This window comes from Tupaia chinensis, unplaced genomic scaffold, assembly GCF_000334495.1.
Source record: "Tupaia chinensis unplaced genomic scaffold, TupChi_1.0 Scaffold143584_1, whole genome shotgun sequence".
NCBI lineage: Eukaryota > Metazoa > Chordata > Mammalia > Scandentia > Tupaiidae > Tupaia > Tupaia belangeri.
Genome location: NW_006203430.1, coordinates 7,938,686 through 7,954,736, shown reverse-complemented (window position 1 = coordinate 7,954,736; position 16,051 = coordinate 7,938,686). Strand labels below are relative to the sequence as shown.

Sequence of the window (16,051 nt, the reverse complement as noted above, 5' to 3'; positions counted from 1 at the left end):
TTCAGGGACCAGCAGTTAGCGTAATGGCTATGTCGCTGGACTCCCATGTAGTCAACTGCGGTTTGAGTCCCAGACCTGGTGGTTTAAATTCACGCTGGGCACGTGTGTGTGCATGCCCAAGATCCCAAGAGGAGAATGGAGGGGAAGGGATTGCAGCGTGGCCATCCCCCCAGGGGGTGATTTCTTGCTTTCTGTCTCTCTGTCTCTCTCTGTCTTTCTGGCAAGTTCACGTGCCCTATAGCAAAAGCCTCTCAAAAAAAAATTAATTAAAAAAATATATATGGCCTTCAGCTTGGTCTCTCTGGGCCTGTGTTATTTCTGGGCCACAGACCTAGGTAATGCCCACACCTCCCAGGATGTCTCTAGGACTGCATGAAACTTCCTATGTGAAAGCACCTGGCATAGTAGAAAATCTTCATTCTTTATGTCAGCTCCGTGAGAGATGAGATATATGATATCTTAATTCCAAAAGGGCAACGAAATCACTTTAAACTTTCTACAGTTCTATCACAAACACACACACACACACACACACACACACAAAGATTATAAGACCAACAAACACATTTTTCTGTTCTGCTTCTGATAAGGAGTGCTGAGCCCTTGCAGAGCCTCATGCTGTCATTCAACTTGTGTCTGGACCCACTGCTTTCCAGCGAGTGTCCAGAACAGGGGTCCTGTTCCTCCAAGGCCATACAGATGGTAACAAGAAAAAGATGACAGGATTCTAAGACAGAACTGATTTGGGTACAATGCTCTTAAGAAGCCAGGCAAAGGCAACAGGAGCTGAAGTTGGTTTCTCCCTCAAGTCTGGTAGTTCCTGACAAACCTGAGGAAGATGGAGCTCCCTGTGTGGAAGAAGGCAAAATCTCCCACCCCCACCAAAAACAATCTCCTTGGGGAGGCTGGGGGGCCTGTTGTCTAATTAGCTGCTAGAAAATGGCTTTAAAGAAATTCTTTGAAATATATTTCAGCTGCCCCAAACACTTCATTAATGTATTTTCTTCTGTACAACCTAAATCTGTACTGTCTAACAGAGTACAGAACTAAGTGTCCAGTCAGGACTCAAGGGCATTATTATTATGTATTACTTTATTATTACTGTCATCCTCAACAACTCCTAAACTAAGAAATGTCTTGTTTACATCATGCAGCAAGCATTCTATAAATATCAAAGTTAACTAAGAGAAAAAGATGTCCATATTAGCATATTCACTATTACTGGTTAAAATTTTTAAATGAAGCAACAAGCCAATACCCAAATGTTACACTTGCTTATTTTTGCATCCTATTTCCAGGTTTTCACACTGAAATACAGTATCCTGACATAAGCAGTACTTTATATATTTTATTTCACTTAATCCTTACAAAAACCACATTAAGTAATCATTATCTCTATTTTAGTGTTGTAAAAAGTATTCCTCAACATTACAACAGACGCAATAGAAATACAAAACATCACTAGAGGATACTATGAGCCAACAAACAACTATATGCCAACAAACAAGAGAACATAGAGGAGATGGACAAATTCCTGGATGCATATAGTCTACCAAGACTGAATCAGGAGGACACAGAAAGCCTGAACAGACCCATAACAAGCCATGATATTGAATCAGTAATAAATAACCTCCCGACAAAGAAAAGCTCCAGTCCTGATGGCTTTCCTTCTGAATGCTACAAAACTTTTAAAGAAGAGTTCATCTTCATTCTACTCAAGTTATTTCTCAAGATCCAAAAGGATGGAAACCTCCCAAATTCATTTCATGACACCTCCATCATCCTCATTCCCAAAACAGAAAAAGACATAACAAAAAAGCAAAAGTACAGACCAGAATCTCTGATGAATATAGATGCAAAAATTCTCAACAAGATACTTGCAAATCATATTCAACAACATATAAAAAAGATTATTCATCACAACCAGGTAGGCCTTATTCCAAGGATGCGGGGGTGGTTCAACATACATAAGACCATAAGCATACTACACCATATTAAGAGAAAGATAAAAACCATATGATTATTTTAATCTATGCAGAGAACACATTTGATAAAATACAACATCCCTTCATGATTAAGACTCTTAGTGAGACTGGTATAGAAGGTTCATTTCTCAATACAATAAAATCCATATATAAAAAACTTATAGTTAACATTATACTAACCAGAGAAAAGCTAAAAGTTTTCACTAAAAACTGATACTGGATAAGGCTGCCCACTTTACCCACTCCTTTTCAATATAGTGCTAGAAGTCTTAGCCAATGCAATCAGAAAAGAGAATATTATAAAAGGCTTTCAAGTAGGAAAAGAAGAGTTGAAAATATCTTTTTTTGCAGGTGACATGATGGTACACTTAGAAGATCCAAAGTTTTCCATGCAAAAACTTCTCAAAGTAATAAATGAATACAGTAAAGTGGCAGGATACAAAATCGACATTCAAAAATCTATAGAATTTCGGGAACCAGCGGTTAGCGTAATGGCTATGTCGCTGGACTCCCACGTAGTCGACCGCGGTTCGCGTCCTGGACCCGGTGGCTTAAAACTCACGCTGGGCGTGTGTGCGTGCGTGCCCACGATCCCGAGAGGAGAATGGAGGAGAAGGGATTGCGGCGTGACCATCCCCCCTGGGGGGTGATTTCTCGCTTTCTGTCTCTAATGTCTCTCTCTGTCTGTCTGGCGAGTGCACGCGCCCTATAGTGAAAATCTCTCCAAAAAAAAAAAATCTATAGCATTTCTATATATGAATAACAAGTTGAATGAGGTAGATCTGAAGAAAGGAATCTCTTTTACCATAGCCACAAAATGTATAAGATAAATGTATAAGAATAAACCTAAGGAAGTGAAAGACCTTTACAAAGAAAATTATCAAAATCTTTTAAAAGGTATTGAAAATGACACAAAAAAGTGGAAGGACAGCCCATGTTCCTGGATGTAAAGAATTAATATAATCAAGATGGCAATTCTAGGTTCAGGGACCAAGGTGACTGAAGCTATGCTTTAACCCCCATCTTCTAGACCCACAAAATACTCAGACAGAAGTCATTTTAAATCTGAGGTGTGTCCTGGCATGTTCAGGGACCGAGGCTATTGAAACTCTCTCTAAACCTCTTCTTCTAGGGAGAGGATCATTGAAATCTTCAATGCTTATTGAACCTCCTGCTTGAAGGAAGAAACTCCTTTTTATAAATTTAAACTCAAAATCTCTTTCTGTGGATACCATGCTGCAAAACAAAGTAGAGAAGAGATTTTGTCACAGAATTACCCTGCAGTAAAGGGAAACGCATGATCTTACAGTTGCAGAAACTTTTTCTAAGCAATTAGCCAACAGTGAATTCACTACCTAGGGACTAAAATTCAGAGAAGAGAGACTGCAGAGTGAGCAGCAGGGAGAAGGATGGAGCTGCAGAGAGAACATGGCTTCTCTTCTCCCACACGCCTCTGAACTCTGTTGAAACCCTGCAGCTCAGCCCAGGTGCACCTATTCCCTAGAAACTGTGAGGCCTCTGTAATATCCAATTCCAAAGTCAAACGTGAAGGTTGCTTGGTGATGGAACTGCAGAGAGGTTGTGGATCACCTCTTCCCGCATACTTCTGAAAGCTCAGAATTAACTCCCAGTAATTAGGGAGACAAGTACAATCCATCAGATGACCAGAAACCACTGCAGACGCACAAAAAATATGAGAAACCAAAAAATATCTCTCCCCTAAGGGAAAAGAACAATCCTTCATCATCCATAGACAGTACAGCAGAACTCATGGAAATGTCCAATAGAGAATTTACAATATTCATAGTGACAAAACTAAACGGCATGCAAGAGCTGAGAGATAATGAACTCCAGAAGATGCAGGAGAAAAAGACAACGAGTTCTAGGAGGTAAGGGAGTCTTGCAGGATCTGAAAGAGGAAATACACACCATAAAAGAGAATCAAATGGAGCTGTTAGAGATGAAGGCTGTAATACAGGAAATCAAAACCTCCCTCAAAAGTATTAAAAGCAGATTAGTCCATATCAAATCTCAGATATTGAAGACAAAACCTATGACCTAGAAAAAATAACAACAACAACAAAAAAAAAAACTGAGAAAATAACCCCAAAAGATGAGAATACTATGCAAGAAATACTAGATACCATTAAGCGCTCAAACATCTGGATAATCAGTATCCCTGAAGGTGAAGAAACTAATAAGGGCATTGATAATCTATTTCATGAAATCCTGGAAGAAATCTTTCCAAATCTAGAAAGGCAAACATAAAAATATTCTCAGATAAACAAAACCTGAACAAATTTACCAATGCCAGACCAGCTCTTCAAGAAGTTCTGAAAGGAGGAAGCAGCAGCTGGCGTAATGGCCATGTCACTGGACTCCTATGTAGTTGACTGCGGTTTGAGTCCCGGACCCGGTAGCTTAAATTCACGCTGGACGCGTGTGTATGCGTGCCCAAGATCCCGAGAAGAGAATGGAGGAGAAGGGATTGCAACGTGGCCATCCCCCTTGGGGGTGATTTCTTGCTTTTTGTCTCTCTTTCTCTCTCTCTGTTTCTGGCGAAGTGCATGTGCCCTATAGCAAAAACCTCTCCAAAAAAAAAAAAAATGTTCTGAAAGGAGTGCTTTACTAGGAAAACTAAAGACACACATACAGAAATAAGAGAACAAAAACAACCAAGAAAATGGCCAACTTAATGCTATGGACAAGAAATATCAATAATAATGTTGAATGTTAACATCTAGGATTTAAACAGAAAGATAGGACTATAGTAATACTGCAAATTCAACAGAAGACAGATTAATTACATAAGGCAGAACTGGTGAAATAGAATTTTATGACTTTTGAGTAAAACATTACTGATTTTTTTTTTACTATGCTTTGTTTTCCCAATTTAAGGATTTTGTTTTCTTTTGAACTGTTGATAGGTTCAGAAATTTGTTTTTGTTTGTTTCTTTAAATGGAAAAATAAACTTTTTGCCCTTCCTGATTCCTCTAGAATTGAAAAATATTTGGGAGTGTTCATTTTTGGTGGCAGAATGGTTATTTGCATAAGTTCAATAATACCTGCTGCCTTGAATCAGAAATTGGAAATACTCTTTATTGGACAGGGCTGTGACTAGAATGTAATATTTGAAGATTAAACCAAAAAACTATGGAACTAAGGTAAATCTCGAGTAAGCCAACCAAAGCTCTTGGAAAGATAGTTTGGCACCATAAACAGTTCTGCATGGCAGAGAAGATTAGAGAAGCTATATGAAAGAATTTGTACCATAAAATAGCATGGACTTTTCCAACCCAGAACTGTAATCAGTAGATACTGCAAAAGAGGAGCCACGACCAGAGGATTACATTGAGGAAGACTTCGAAGGAAAAAAAAGAGACTGATCTTTGCTAGCAGATGGTATATCACAGAATACTTGATAGGCAGGACTGAATTGAGAAGGTTTATGTGTGAGTGAATTGTGTGCTAGGTGTTTGCTTTTCAACAGTTTGAGTAGTTGACATGTAAATATTTTCTCAAATATTTAAAACCATACTGCCTCTGTTGTTAGAGTCACAAACAAAATTACAACAAATATTTTGAACATTATCTTTAAAATTCCATTTTTTTAAATTTTGAAAGTTGTTTATTAACCATCAAAAACTATGGAGTATGAGCAAAAATTTTTTGATATGTAAAGTAAGTGTTTTTGGAAAAACATAATAAGTAAATAAAGAAATGATTTAAAAAACAAACTTAAAAAAATCACCTACTATATACTAAAAAAAAAAAAAAAAGACAATTCTATCCAAATTAATCTCATAAGACTCCCAAAGCACAGGCAATAATTGTTAACATAGACATGTGTGATTATATCAGATTAAGAAATTTCTGCACAGCAAAGAAGACACAGTAATTAATGCAAAGAGACAACCCTCAGAATGGGAGAATATTTTTGTAAACTATGCCTTAGATAAGGGACTAGAAATCAGAATACACAGGGAACTCAAGTGGCTTATCTGAAAAAAAAAAAAAAAAGACTAACCAAATTAAAAGATAAGAAAATGAGCTGAACAAAAATCTCTCTAAAGGAGACATGCAAACAGACAAAAAGCATATAAGGAAATGTTCAGCATCCCTCATCATAAGGAAGATGCAGATTAAAACCACAATGAGATAACACCTGACCCCTGTCAGAATGGCAAAGATTAAAAATTCAAAAACTGGTAAATGTTGGTGGGGTTGTAGTGAAAGGGGAACTCTCCTACACTGTTGGTGGGAATGTAAATTAGTCCAGCTCCTGTGGAAAACAATATGGAGGTTCCTCAAAGATCTAGAAATAGAACTACCATTTGACTGAGCATCCCCACTTCTGAGTATCTAAAGGACAAAAGAATGCTCAATTGGAAAAGCGCTTGCACATCAATGTTTATTGTTGCATTATTCACAATTTCTAAGACATGGAACCAATCCAAATGTCCATCAACAGATGAATGGATTGAAAAAGTATGGCACATATACATACTATGGAATACTATCCAGTCATAAAAAACAAGACTGGGACCAGCTGGTGTAATGGCTACGTCGCTGGACTCCCATGTAGTCGACAGCGGTTCAAGTCTTGGACCCAGTGGCTTAAATTCATGCCAGGTGCATGTGCTCACATGCCCAAGATCCTGAGAGGAGAATGGAGGAGAAGGGATTGCAGCATGGCCATGCCCCCTGGGGGATGATTTCTTGCTTTCTGTCTCTCTGTCTCTGTCATTCTGGAGAGCACATGTGCCCTATAGCAAAAACATCTCAAAAAAAAAAAAAAAAAAAGACCCTGGGGCCGGGAAGTGGCATGGTGGTTGGAGGCGCTGGACTCTCAAGTGGCCGACCATGGTTCAAGTCTCAGACCTGGTGGCTTGCTTTCTCACTTCCTCTCTCTCTCTCTCTGTCTCTCTCTGATCAAACTGGAAGATAATAATGATAATAATAATAAATAAAGTTAAATGAAATAATTCTAAAAAAAAAAAGGCATGAAAAATTTAAAAAAAAAAAAAAAAGACCCTGGTATTTGATAAAAGTGGTTGAATATGGAAGCTTTATTGCTGAGATTTATTGATTTTAAACCAGGCTATGAAAGAAAGATATTATATGTCTCCACTTAATATATACCAACCATCCATACTCTATGGTAGAGACTGAAATATTGGAGGACATAAAAGCAGTGAAAGAAGGGAAGAGTAGAGAGAAGGAAATCAGGGGGAAAAAATAGAGAGGCATGATATTCGTGGGATATAAAAATGTTTTATTACCTGTTAATAATAACATGTATTCTCAACTGGATTGGTCTGAGAAGTATTTCAGGTTGGATAAATTCTCTTTATAAGCCAACTGATGTATAGCAATCAAATGTTTTTTTAAAAATGAGAATAATTAAAATAAAATATAAAAAATATGTTTAACTGACACACAAATGAAAATTTACTTACTGGTGATAATGAATATGGTAATGTTTTTGTTTTGACTGATATGCATTGTATTCATGCTGGGAAAAGCCATGTTGTACACTATAAAGATGTATAGTGATTAAGTTTAAATAATAAATAATAAATAATTTTTTTAAAAAAGAAAAAATGTGGAACCAGCAGTTGGCGTACTGGCTATGTCGCTGAACTTCCATGTAGCTGATGGCGGCTCGAGTCTCAGACCTGGTGGCTTAAACTCATGCCGGGTGTGTGTGCGTGTGTGCCAAAGATCCTGAGAGGAGAATGAAGAAGGAAATGCAGCGTGGCCATCCCCCCTGGGGGGTGATTTCTCACTTTCTCTCTGTCTCTTTCTGGCGAGTACACGTGCCCTATAGCAAAAACCTCTCCAAAAAAGAAAAAATGTATGCCTAAGACAGTTCAGCTAATTCGTCAATATTATAAAGCAGGAATTGAGGGAACAGGACTAACCAGTACTGGCTGCTTCAGCTTGAAGCCAAGCCCTCTCTAGTCTTTGAGCTCATCCTACAACAGTGACCACAAGAAAATCTGATATGAAGGGGCTTAGAAACATCTACACACCGATATAACAGGAGCGTATGACCCAAGAAAGAAAATACAAGAGGTCACATGAAACAGCCACTTGCTTTCTGTACAAGTCTGATTTCTCCAGGGCTAAAGGGTTCCATTTCAGGGGTAACTGATGCATCCAAGTTTCAGAAGTCTAAAGAACATAAACCAACAATTTCCAAGGAACCTAATGAGATTCTAGCTCATTTTAATCCTGTATATACAGAGATAGAGAATTCATCTTAAACCAATGTTGATACTTAACTGATGATAAAACCAAGCATTCAAACCAGTCTTGACTATGGTGTATGCCTTGATGTTTGGCAATGAGTAACCATAATCATTTTAAGTCTCCCTGTGAGATGCTTTGATCATAAATAAAAAGAGCTAGGAAATAGAAGGTTTCAGCAAAACAACTCATCTGTCAGATTAAATATTAATTAGAATACTTCTGATTTTACATTCACTTTGTTTTGACATTTTAGCTATTTAAGAGCTACAAAAACAAAGTGTCTATAACTATCTTTATGACATACATACTTAAATAACCTTAAAATAAATATAATTTCAGGCAATGCTGAAAATATTTCTTGTCCTTATTTAAAATAGATATGCATACTCCTCAGACATGAGGCTACCACCTGTATCTCTAAAAAAATAAATGAATGAAAATCACATTTGGCATATAGAAAAACCCTATAAATAATGTAGAATAGTTTATGCCCAGGTCAGACTCACAGCCTACTGGTTAAGAAAGCCAGATCCAGGACCAGTGGGAAGTGTGGTGGCTTAGGTGCTGGACACTCCCACATGGCCAACCACGGTTCAAGTCCTGGACCTAGTAGCTTGCTTTATCTCTCTTTCTCTCCCTCTCCCTCTCTCTCCCTCTCTCTCCCTCTCTCTCCCATTCTCTCTCTCTCTGTCTCTTTGTCTCTCTCTCCCCCTCTGTGTGTGTGTCTCTCTCTGGTCAAATAAAAAATAAGTGAAAGAATAAATGAAGTTAAATAAATAATTATTAAAAAAAAAAAAAGAAAGAAAGCCAGATCCCACATGGTTGCCTTGGCGGCTTGAAAAACATGCCAGTTCCATAAGCATGCATGCCCAAAGTCCCAGCAGAATGGAGAAATGGAGAAGGGACTGCGGAATGACCATGCACACACTCTTTGGCAATAAATAAGTCAATAAATACACAGAAGAAATAGAGATGAATTTGGAGTCTATTGAATAACATCATAAAGCATTATTATTTACACATAGAAATAACATTACTAATTAAGGCTAGGTTTATAACAGAACCAGATGCTTGGCACAATATAAAGGCCAAGCACACACATCCAAGTATGTAAAGCAAACTTCTCTCAAGCAAGAGCACTACAGCTTTTACAATAAGGGCATTATCAATCATTTCTACATTTGCTAAATTCCAAGTAGGAAGATTATCTAGGCTTCCCCCATGCATATCACAAAAGATTTCACAGACCTGAAACAGGTCCTTTACACAGAAAGGAAGTTGGTAGAAGGAGACACTCTAAGAAAGGTTCATAAAATGCATAAACTACTAGGGGATAAACAAATGGTCTGATTTGTCCAGAACTTTGTGTCAGCAAGATACTGACAACACTGGGGGTTTAAATTTCTTCTTCCAGGACTTGGCCATTAACCTCCTTCATCCTTTTATTATTGATAATTCCTAAAACTAGCATTCTCTAGGAATCTTTGGAAGGTGTGGGCTAAGATCACCCGTGGGTCAGTGCACAGGCATGACCTTAAAGGTGAAAGCATTCAGTAGTAAGTTGAAGGTCTGGATGGTGGGAAGGGGCTGATATAGCCCTGGAAACAGTGCTGCTCCTGTCTGCATGGAGCTCTGCACCTACAGGAAGACCACATACACACACTCAGGGTCCTTGGGGAAAGTGGGCACCCCAAAGATCAATTTAAGTGCTTTTTCCTTTGTGGTCATTAGTTGTTAAGAAAACCTGGTCACCAGCATCCACAAACCAGTGCTCTTTCCATACCTTAAAGACTATTAAATATTCTTCTCTTTTATGAATGAAACATCCTTAATTTAAATAACAATTTATCTGATTATCCTTTCAATGAGAAAGACTTAGGAATTTGGTTCATTTTTCTAGTTTTCTGGGGTTAAATGTTCATTCTAATATTAAAATAATTTAAAGAGTATAGGAAAATTAACTGCAAACTTTCGCAGTATCTCAGGGTGGTATCTGGGCCAGGGAGAAAGTTGGCTTCTTTAGGAGGTATGTAGCTTAAACCCAGGCAGGATGTTTTCCTAGTCACTCAGAAGTATAACATGCCCCCACTATAGCAAAAATCTCTCTTTTAAAAAAATGAATTAGAAGTACAACATACCCAAACAAAACCTCTATGACTATTAGGACACTTCAGGTAGAGGGCTGACTGATCCGACCTGGAAGGATTCCCATTTTCCTCTGTCTGGAGGCACTGGGGGTGATACAGCCTTCTTTTTAGGAGAGTCTATTCCTCTATCTAATTGCCTTCATTCACTATAGCCAGGCAGGAAACTGCTTGAAATAAGAAAACCAGTAAACTTAGGACACATGAGTTTTTACGTGTCCAGAGGTAATGTTAAGGTGGTCAACATAATACTTGCTACTCAGGTAGTCTTTATGGCAGCATGTTGCAAAGAGCTTCATACATACACACCTAAACACATACCATAAGGCTGGTAAGAGTAGAGTCACCTCACAGAAGAATGGTGGCAAACAGATCATGAACATTTCAACTATAAATAGGACACTGGTAACTCAAAGAAACTAATCACAACACCGTCTCAAAAGTTAGGATCGACTGATCCATTTAGAAATTAAATCAGCCTTAATAAAATTCACATCTTTGGACCTAATAATTCTGCCTCTTGGAGTTTATTCCAAAGGAAATAATCAAATATACAGAAGAGTTTTTATGCACAAAGGGTTATTTATAAAGCATCAAAGCATTATTTATAAAGCTAAAAGAACTGTCAAAAACTGCACTACTCAACAATAGAAACACAAATTGAAAATTGAAGTACATGTACTTAGGAGAATATTATGCAGCAATTTAGAATCATATTTATAAAGAAAATGCTCATAATGTAATGTTAAAAGGAAATAATCAAGTTATAAAATTGGATATATATTGTGAACACAATACTGTCAGAAATTTGCATGTTAAAAAAGATCAAAAACTGTAAGTCAAAATGTTAGCAGCGGAAAGCATTATGTGACAAGACTACATATGGGTAATTATTTTCTTTTGACTTTCCAAATTTTTTTCACAATGAGCAGACATAAAAGGGAAATATCTTTTTTACAGTAAGTACATGACTAAAATCATTTCTAAATTATATGTGCTGAGAAATTTTTAAATCCTGTATCAATTCATTAAGCAAGGATTAGATTAAGAAAAATCAAAGTTAGGAAGTTAAATATGCAATATGCATCCATGTGGGTATACCTGTATTTGCCCAGGAAGCAAGATAACAGAGTGAACTTCTAACCACAAAGCAGGCCAGTATGGCCTGGGAGAGGTGATAAGAGATGCAGGAAGGCCTTCCAAGCTTCCAGTACTGTCATGGTAATTTCACACACTCCCAGCTAAGCAGTGGACTTACCATGCAAACAGAGTTTCACAATAGGCTTGAAGTCCTTCCCAGAATCTATATTGCAGCCCCTAAGCATTTTAAATAGAAATTCTGAGCCTCCACCTCTCAAAGAGAATTGGAACATGAACTATAAAGTGGCAAGTTTCTTTAAGTGGAGATATGGGTAAGTACGTGACGATTTCTTGCCCAATCCTAAAACAAGATTTAAAGTCAAGAAAAAAATGCTTCAACCTCTTCACCACTCACCATTATAGGATATCTAGGGCAAGATTTCTTTCCATTAGCCCAGAGAATCAGCAAAATCACTGTATCTTCAATCCTAGAAACTAAGATGTTAGCATCTCTAATTGTCCTGGGATATGAAAAGACTACAATAAAAGAAAAAAAAAAAAAGTATGAACAAGAAGCCAATTAAGGACATAGGCACCAGTCTCCTACTCACTCCCTTCTGAAACTATAGCTTCACCAGCTGCTTGAGCAAGGAGAGAGGGTCAGACCTTTCATCACACATCATAGGTAACATTTTAAAAGTCTGTGGGCAAAGACAAGAGAAGCAAAGAAAGAATAAACATGATGAGCCAAGACTACAAGGACCCACCTCTAAAGAAGGCCAGGTACATGTTTCTTTTACCACTGTTTACTTCCTGGAGAAAGACGGAAAAGCTAAAGCCATCACCCTGCAGGTACTCCTGTGCCTGGCTAGGATAAACAATATTCAACACTTGACAGCTTCCTTAGAGTGAGCATATCAGTTGATCTGATTGTCCCTGCTGAAGGACAAGGACAATCTTTTTTTGCAAAAACTCTCTCTCAATCCATCCTTGGCCTGTCTATACACTGCTCTCTGCATGGTGCCGGCTCTAAGTGCTTCTGACTTTAATGTGCACTGAGCACCTGGGATCTGATTAGGATGAAGGTTCTTTTTTAACAGGTCTAGTCAATGCCAAGACCAAATGAGCTCAATCTCTGAGAGTGAGACCCAGGCAGCATTAAGGCTCCCCAGAAAGCCCAGTGTGCAGCCAGAGCTATGTGCAGCACCAGAAGATGGTAAAGGCCCTGGCACCATTCAACTCCTGGCTCTGCGGAGTATACCGAGCAGCCCAGCAACACCAGTGTGGTAACAGTAGCCGCAGAGTTGTGCAGACTGACAAAGGAGATTCAGTGAAGAAACATTTTGTCCAGCACACTGCAAGTTCTCTAAAATAGTAGCCATGCTTTTATTATACTAGTGTGGTTGTTATTCAGATAGGCTGATAAAACTGGGAAGAAGCCAAATTATAAGAAAATAGAATTCTGTGGAAAATTCGGAGTTAAAACAGGAAAATGTGAATTGAAAAAGAAAGTTTTCAATGTTCTTATCACGAAGAAACAATAAATAGTTGAGGCGATGGATATGATAATTAGTCCTAATCATTCCACAATTTATATATATATATATATATATATATGCAGCATTATATATACATGTATCAAAACATCACATTGTAATCCACAAATATATATACAATTATTATGTGTCAAACATAAAAATAAAAAGGTTTCGAAGAAACACAAGCTGGCCAGGAGCTACCAGAGGTCTCTGGCTTCTTATTTATAGAAGGGGACTGGAAAGTTGAGGAAGTGAATTAAGCTTGATGACCAAGTGGGGGAGGGAGAGCGAGGGAGAACAGTAATGAATGGCCCTGTGGCCAGGCTGTGATAGGCTGTGCAGATCTTCCTTGGGTTCTTTTCATCCCAGTCTCTCTCCCTTCCCTTTTCCTGATCCCTCTTCCTCTCAGAACAGCTTTTAAGAGCTTCTTTATAGCATGTTCCTTATAAATGCCTCTCTTTCCCAGATGCCTCCTGGAGTGCTGGGGTTAAGAGGCAGAGCAACACACCTGGCCATTTCACATAGGTGCTTCACTCTCGACCTTGAAGGGGAGGTGACAGTGCACGAAAGAGCACCTCATGAGGCAGCTGATATGTATACATTATGGGACAACAGCACAGGGATTCCAGCTAGCTAGGTTTGAAGTCTGAAGACAGTTCTAAAAGCTTTTCTTTTTTTTTGAAGAGGTTTTTTGCTACAGGGCGTGTGCACCCCCCAGACAGAGACAGAGAGACAGAAAGTGAGAAATTACCCCCCGGGGGATGGCCACGCCGCAATCCCTTCTCCTCCATTCTCCTCTCAGGATCTTGGGTATGTAAGCACATGTGCCCGGCGTGACTTTAAGCCACTGGGTCCGGGACACGAACTGCGGTTGGCTACATGGGAGTCCAGCGACATAGCCATTATGCTAACTGCTGGTCCCAAGAGCTTAACTTTCTATGTGTTCTTCTGAATCCATGTTAAATAGCTGTTGGGCTTAGTTTTAGAGGGCCATGACTGTCCTGGGATGACCTCTCCCACCATAACCCCAGGATATACAATGTTGCAGAGGCTCCCATGACACAGATATGGATGGTAAGAGTTCTAAGGAGTCTACCCTAAGGTCTACAGTGAGGACATGGAACAGCAGAGTTGGGCCCTGGCAACCTGACTTCATGCTGCAAGACTGGGCATCAGGAAAACAGCCAAACTTGAGGGTACCAAGCACTCACATCCCATCTTGCTGTTCTCAGAGCAGTGGGGTAAGAGGCGTGCATGACTGTCTTCACTTACAATGAAATGGGAGATGGGAAGGAGTGGGGGACCTTCTAGTAGTTGAGATCTAGTCGGTGAAGAAGGTCTATTTCAGTCTAAGTCCATGGGACTCATAAGCATGCACCTTGAACCTTCTCTCCAGGTATCCAAAAAAACCTGACCTGCCTGCTATAAGATTTGAAAAGCTACACATTTTTAAAATTTATATGAGCAGAGAACATAGTCACTTCTCATAACTATTTCTACCACCTTTCCTTTGAAATAAAAACAATCTCCCAGTCCCCCTGAAAAGACCTCTTTTTATATAAAAATGTTTTCCCTCAATTTCATCAGCTTCCTCAATTTCCCTGGTGTGTAAACAAGAAGCCAGAGGCCTAGGAGGATTAAGTGGCCTCCTGGGACGTGAAGTAAAACAGACAAAGAGCCAGGGTCCAGATTCAAAAGCCCCTCTGTCTCAGACTATGGTTCTGGGCACCAGCCAGACTGAGTAGTTCCCTAAAAAATGTGTAAACTGGCAGCCAGGGGGACAAATCAACATAAAATTATGATGCCCTGCTTCTCAGTAAGCTCATTTGTAAGAGAACGTTCCTAATTGCAAGGTTAATTCAGCCAAATGATCCCCCCCTACCACCACCACTTGGACATGATTAAATCCGAGGAAAAGTAAACTGAAGAAGGAGAAGTTACTCAGTTTTCTCAGAGTCTTCCTAACTCTTTATTTAAAAAAAAAAAAAAAATATCACTGGACTCCCACACAGTTTGAGTCCCGGATCTGGCTGCTTGCTTTCTTTTTCTCTCTCTCTCTCTCTCTCTTATGTCCTCTTTGGTCAAATTAAAATAAATAAATTTAAATAAAATAATTCTTTTAAAGATATATATATGTATATGTATATATGCATGTATATATATATGTATATGTATATATGTGTGTGTGTGTATATATATATATATATATCCCCTATACATCATGCTGTACGTGATATATTTCCTCAGAGAGCAGGTACTTGAAGGACCTCTATATATACTGTATATATCCTATCATTCAACAAAAACAGAATCATAAAATACCAAACACTTTTTCAAACTCCCATTTAAAGAGAAGAGGAAAACATACTATTATTTTGTCAAAATCAGTCACCATAGCAGCATGAGCCCTTGGCTCCGTATGACCTTCAGCTTATAAATGCAAATACACATTCATTTTTTGCAGTTGTTCAGTATTTCATTACCTACCAACTAAGAGTTGAAATAAAGCCTCCAATTATGTGTGGAGGATTCTCACCTGTAAAAGCATTCGTGGCCTGAGAACCCTCTTCCTGCATACTGCTCCCCAGACAAGCCTGTGCTCCAACTCTTACGCTGTCCTGCGGTGAGGAAACTGCCTGGGCAGGGCCTCAGGTCACTTCCATCTTAGCCTGTCCAAGTCCATCACTCTGCCGGTCCAGCTCTCAGCAGCATCTGATGCCCACCTGCCCTGCTCCCACACTCTGTGAGCAGGTGGTACCTGGACAGCACAGTCCAGCAGCGCTCGCGCTCAGGGCGCACGGTCACGTCAGCCGTCCAGCCAGAGCGCCAAGGCCATGGTGAGCCTGGGAGTGGAGCCGCTCTCCTGCAGAGGCCTGGTTCCCACCTCAGAATGAGGGCCTCCTCAGCCGCGCACCAGCCAGCATCCTGCAGGGTCCCAGCCGCCCCCAGGGAGCGCAGCGTAGTCTGATCCACTGCTCTCTGTGTTTCACCTCTCCCCTTGCTGAAATTAAAAGGAAAGAGATCACTTTCCTGATAACCTGTAGAACT

General features: G+C 39.3%; 1 protein-coding gene across 3 annotated transcripts in view; it reads right to left on the bottom strand.

The window, feature by feature from the left end:
• LDLRAD4 (low density lipoprotein receptor class A domain containing 4) overlaps positions 1-16,051 on the bottom strand; it is a 505,135-nt gene that overhangs the window by 291,072 nt on the left and 198,012 nt on the right. For 2 of the 3 annotated variants that reach the window (XM_006164060.3, XM_027766526.1), the window contains one exon: positions 15,540-16,004. The exons of the other annotated variant lie outside the window; for it this stretch is intronic. In XM_006164060.3, coding sequence (XP_006164122.1) covers positions 15,540-15,579 — 40 coding nt within the window. In that variant the 5' untranslated portion in view covers positions 15,580-16,004. The remainder of the gene's footprint in view (positions 1-15,539; positions 16,005-16,051) is intronic. 3 annotated transcript variants of the gene reach the window in all.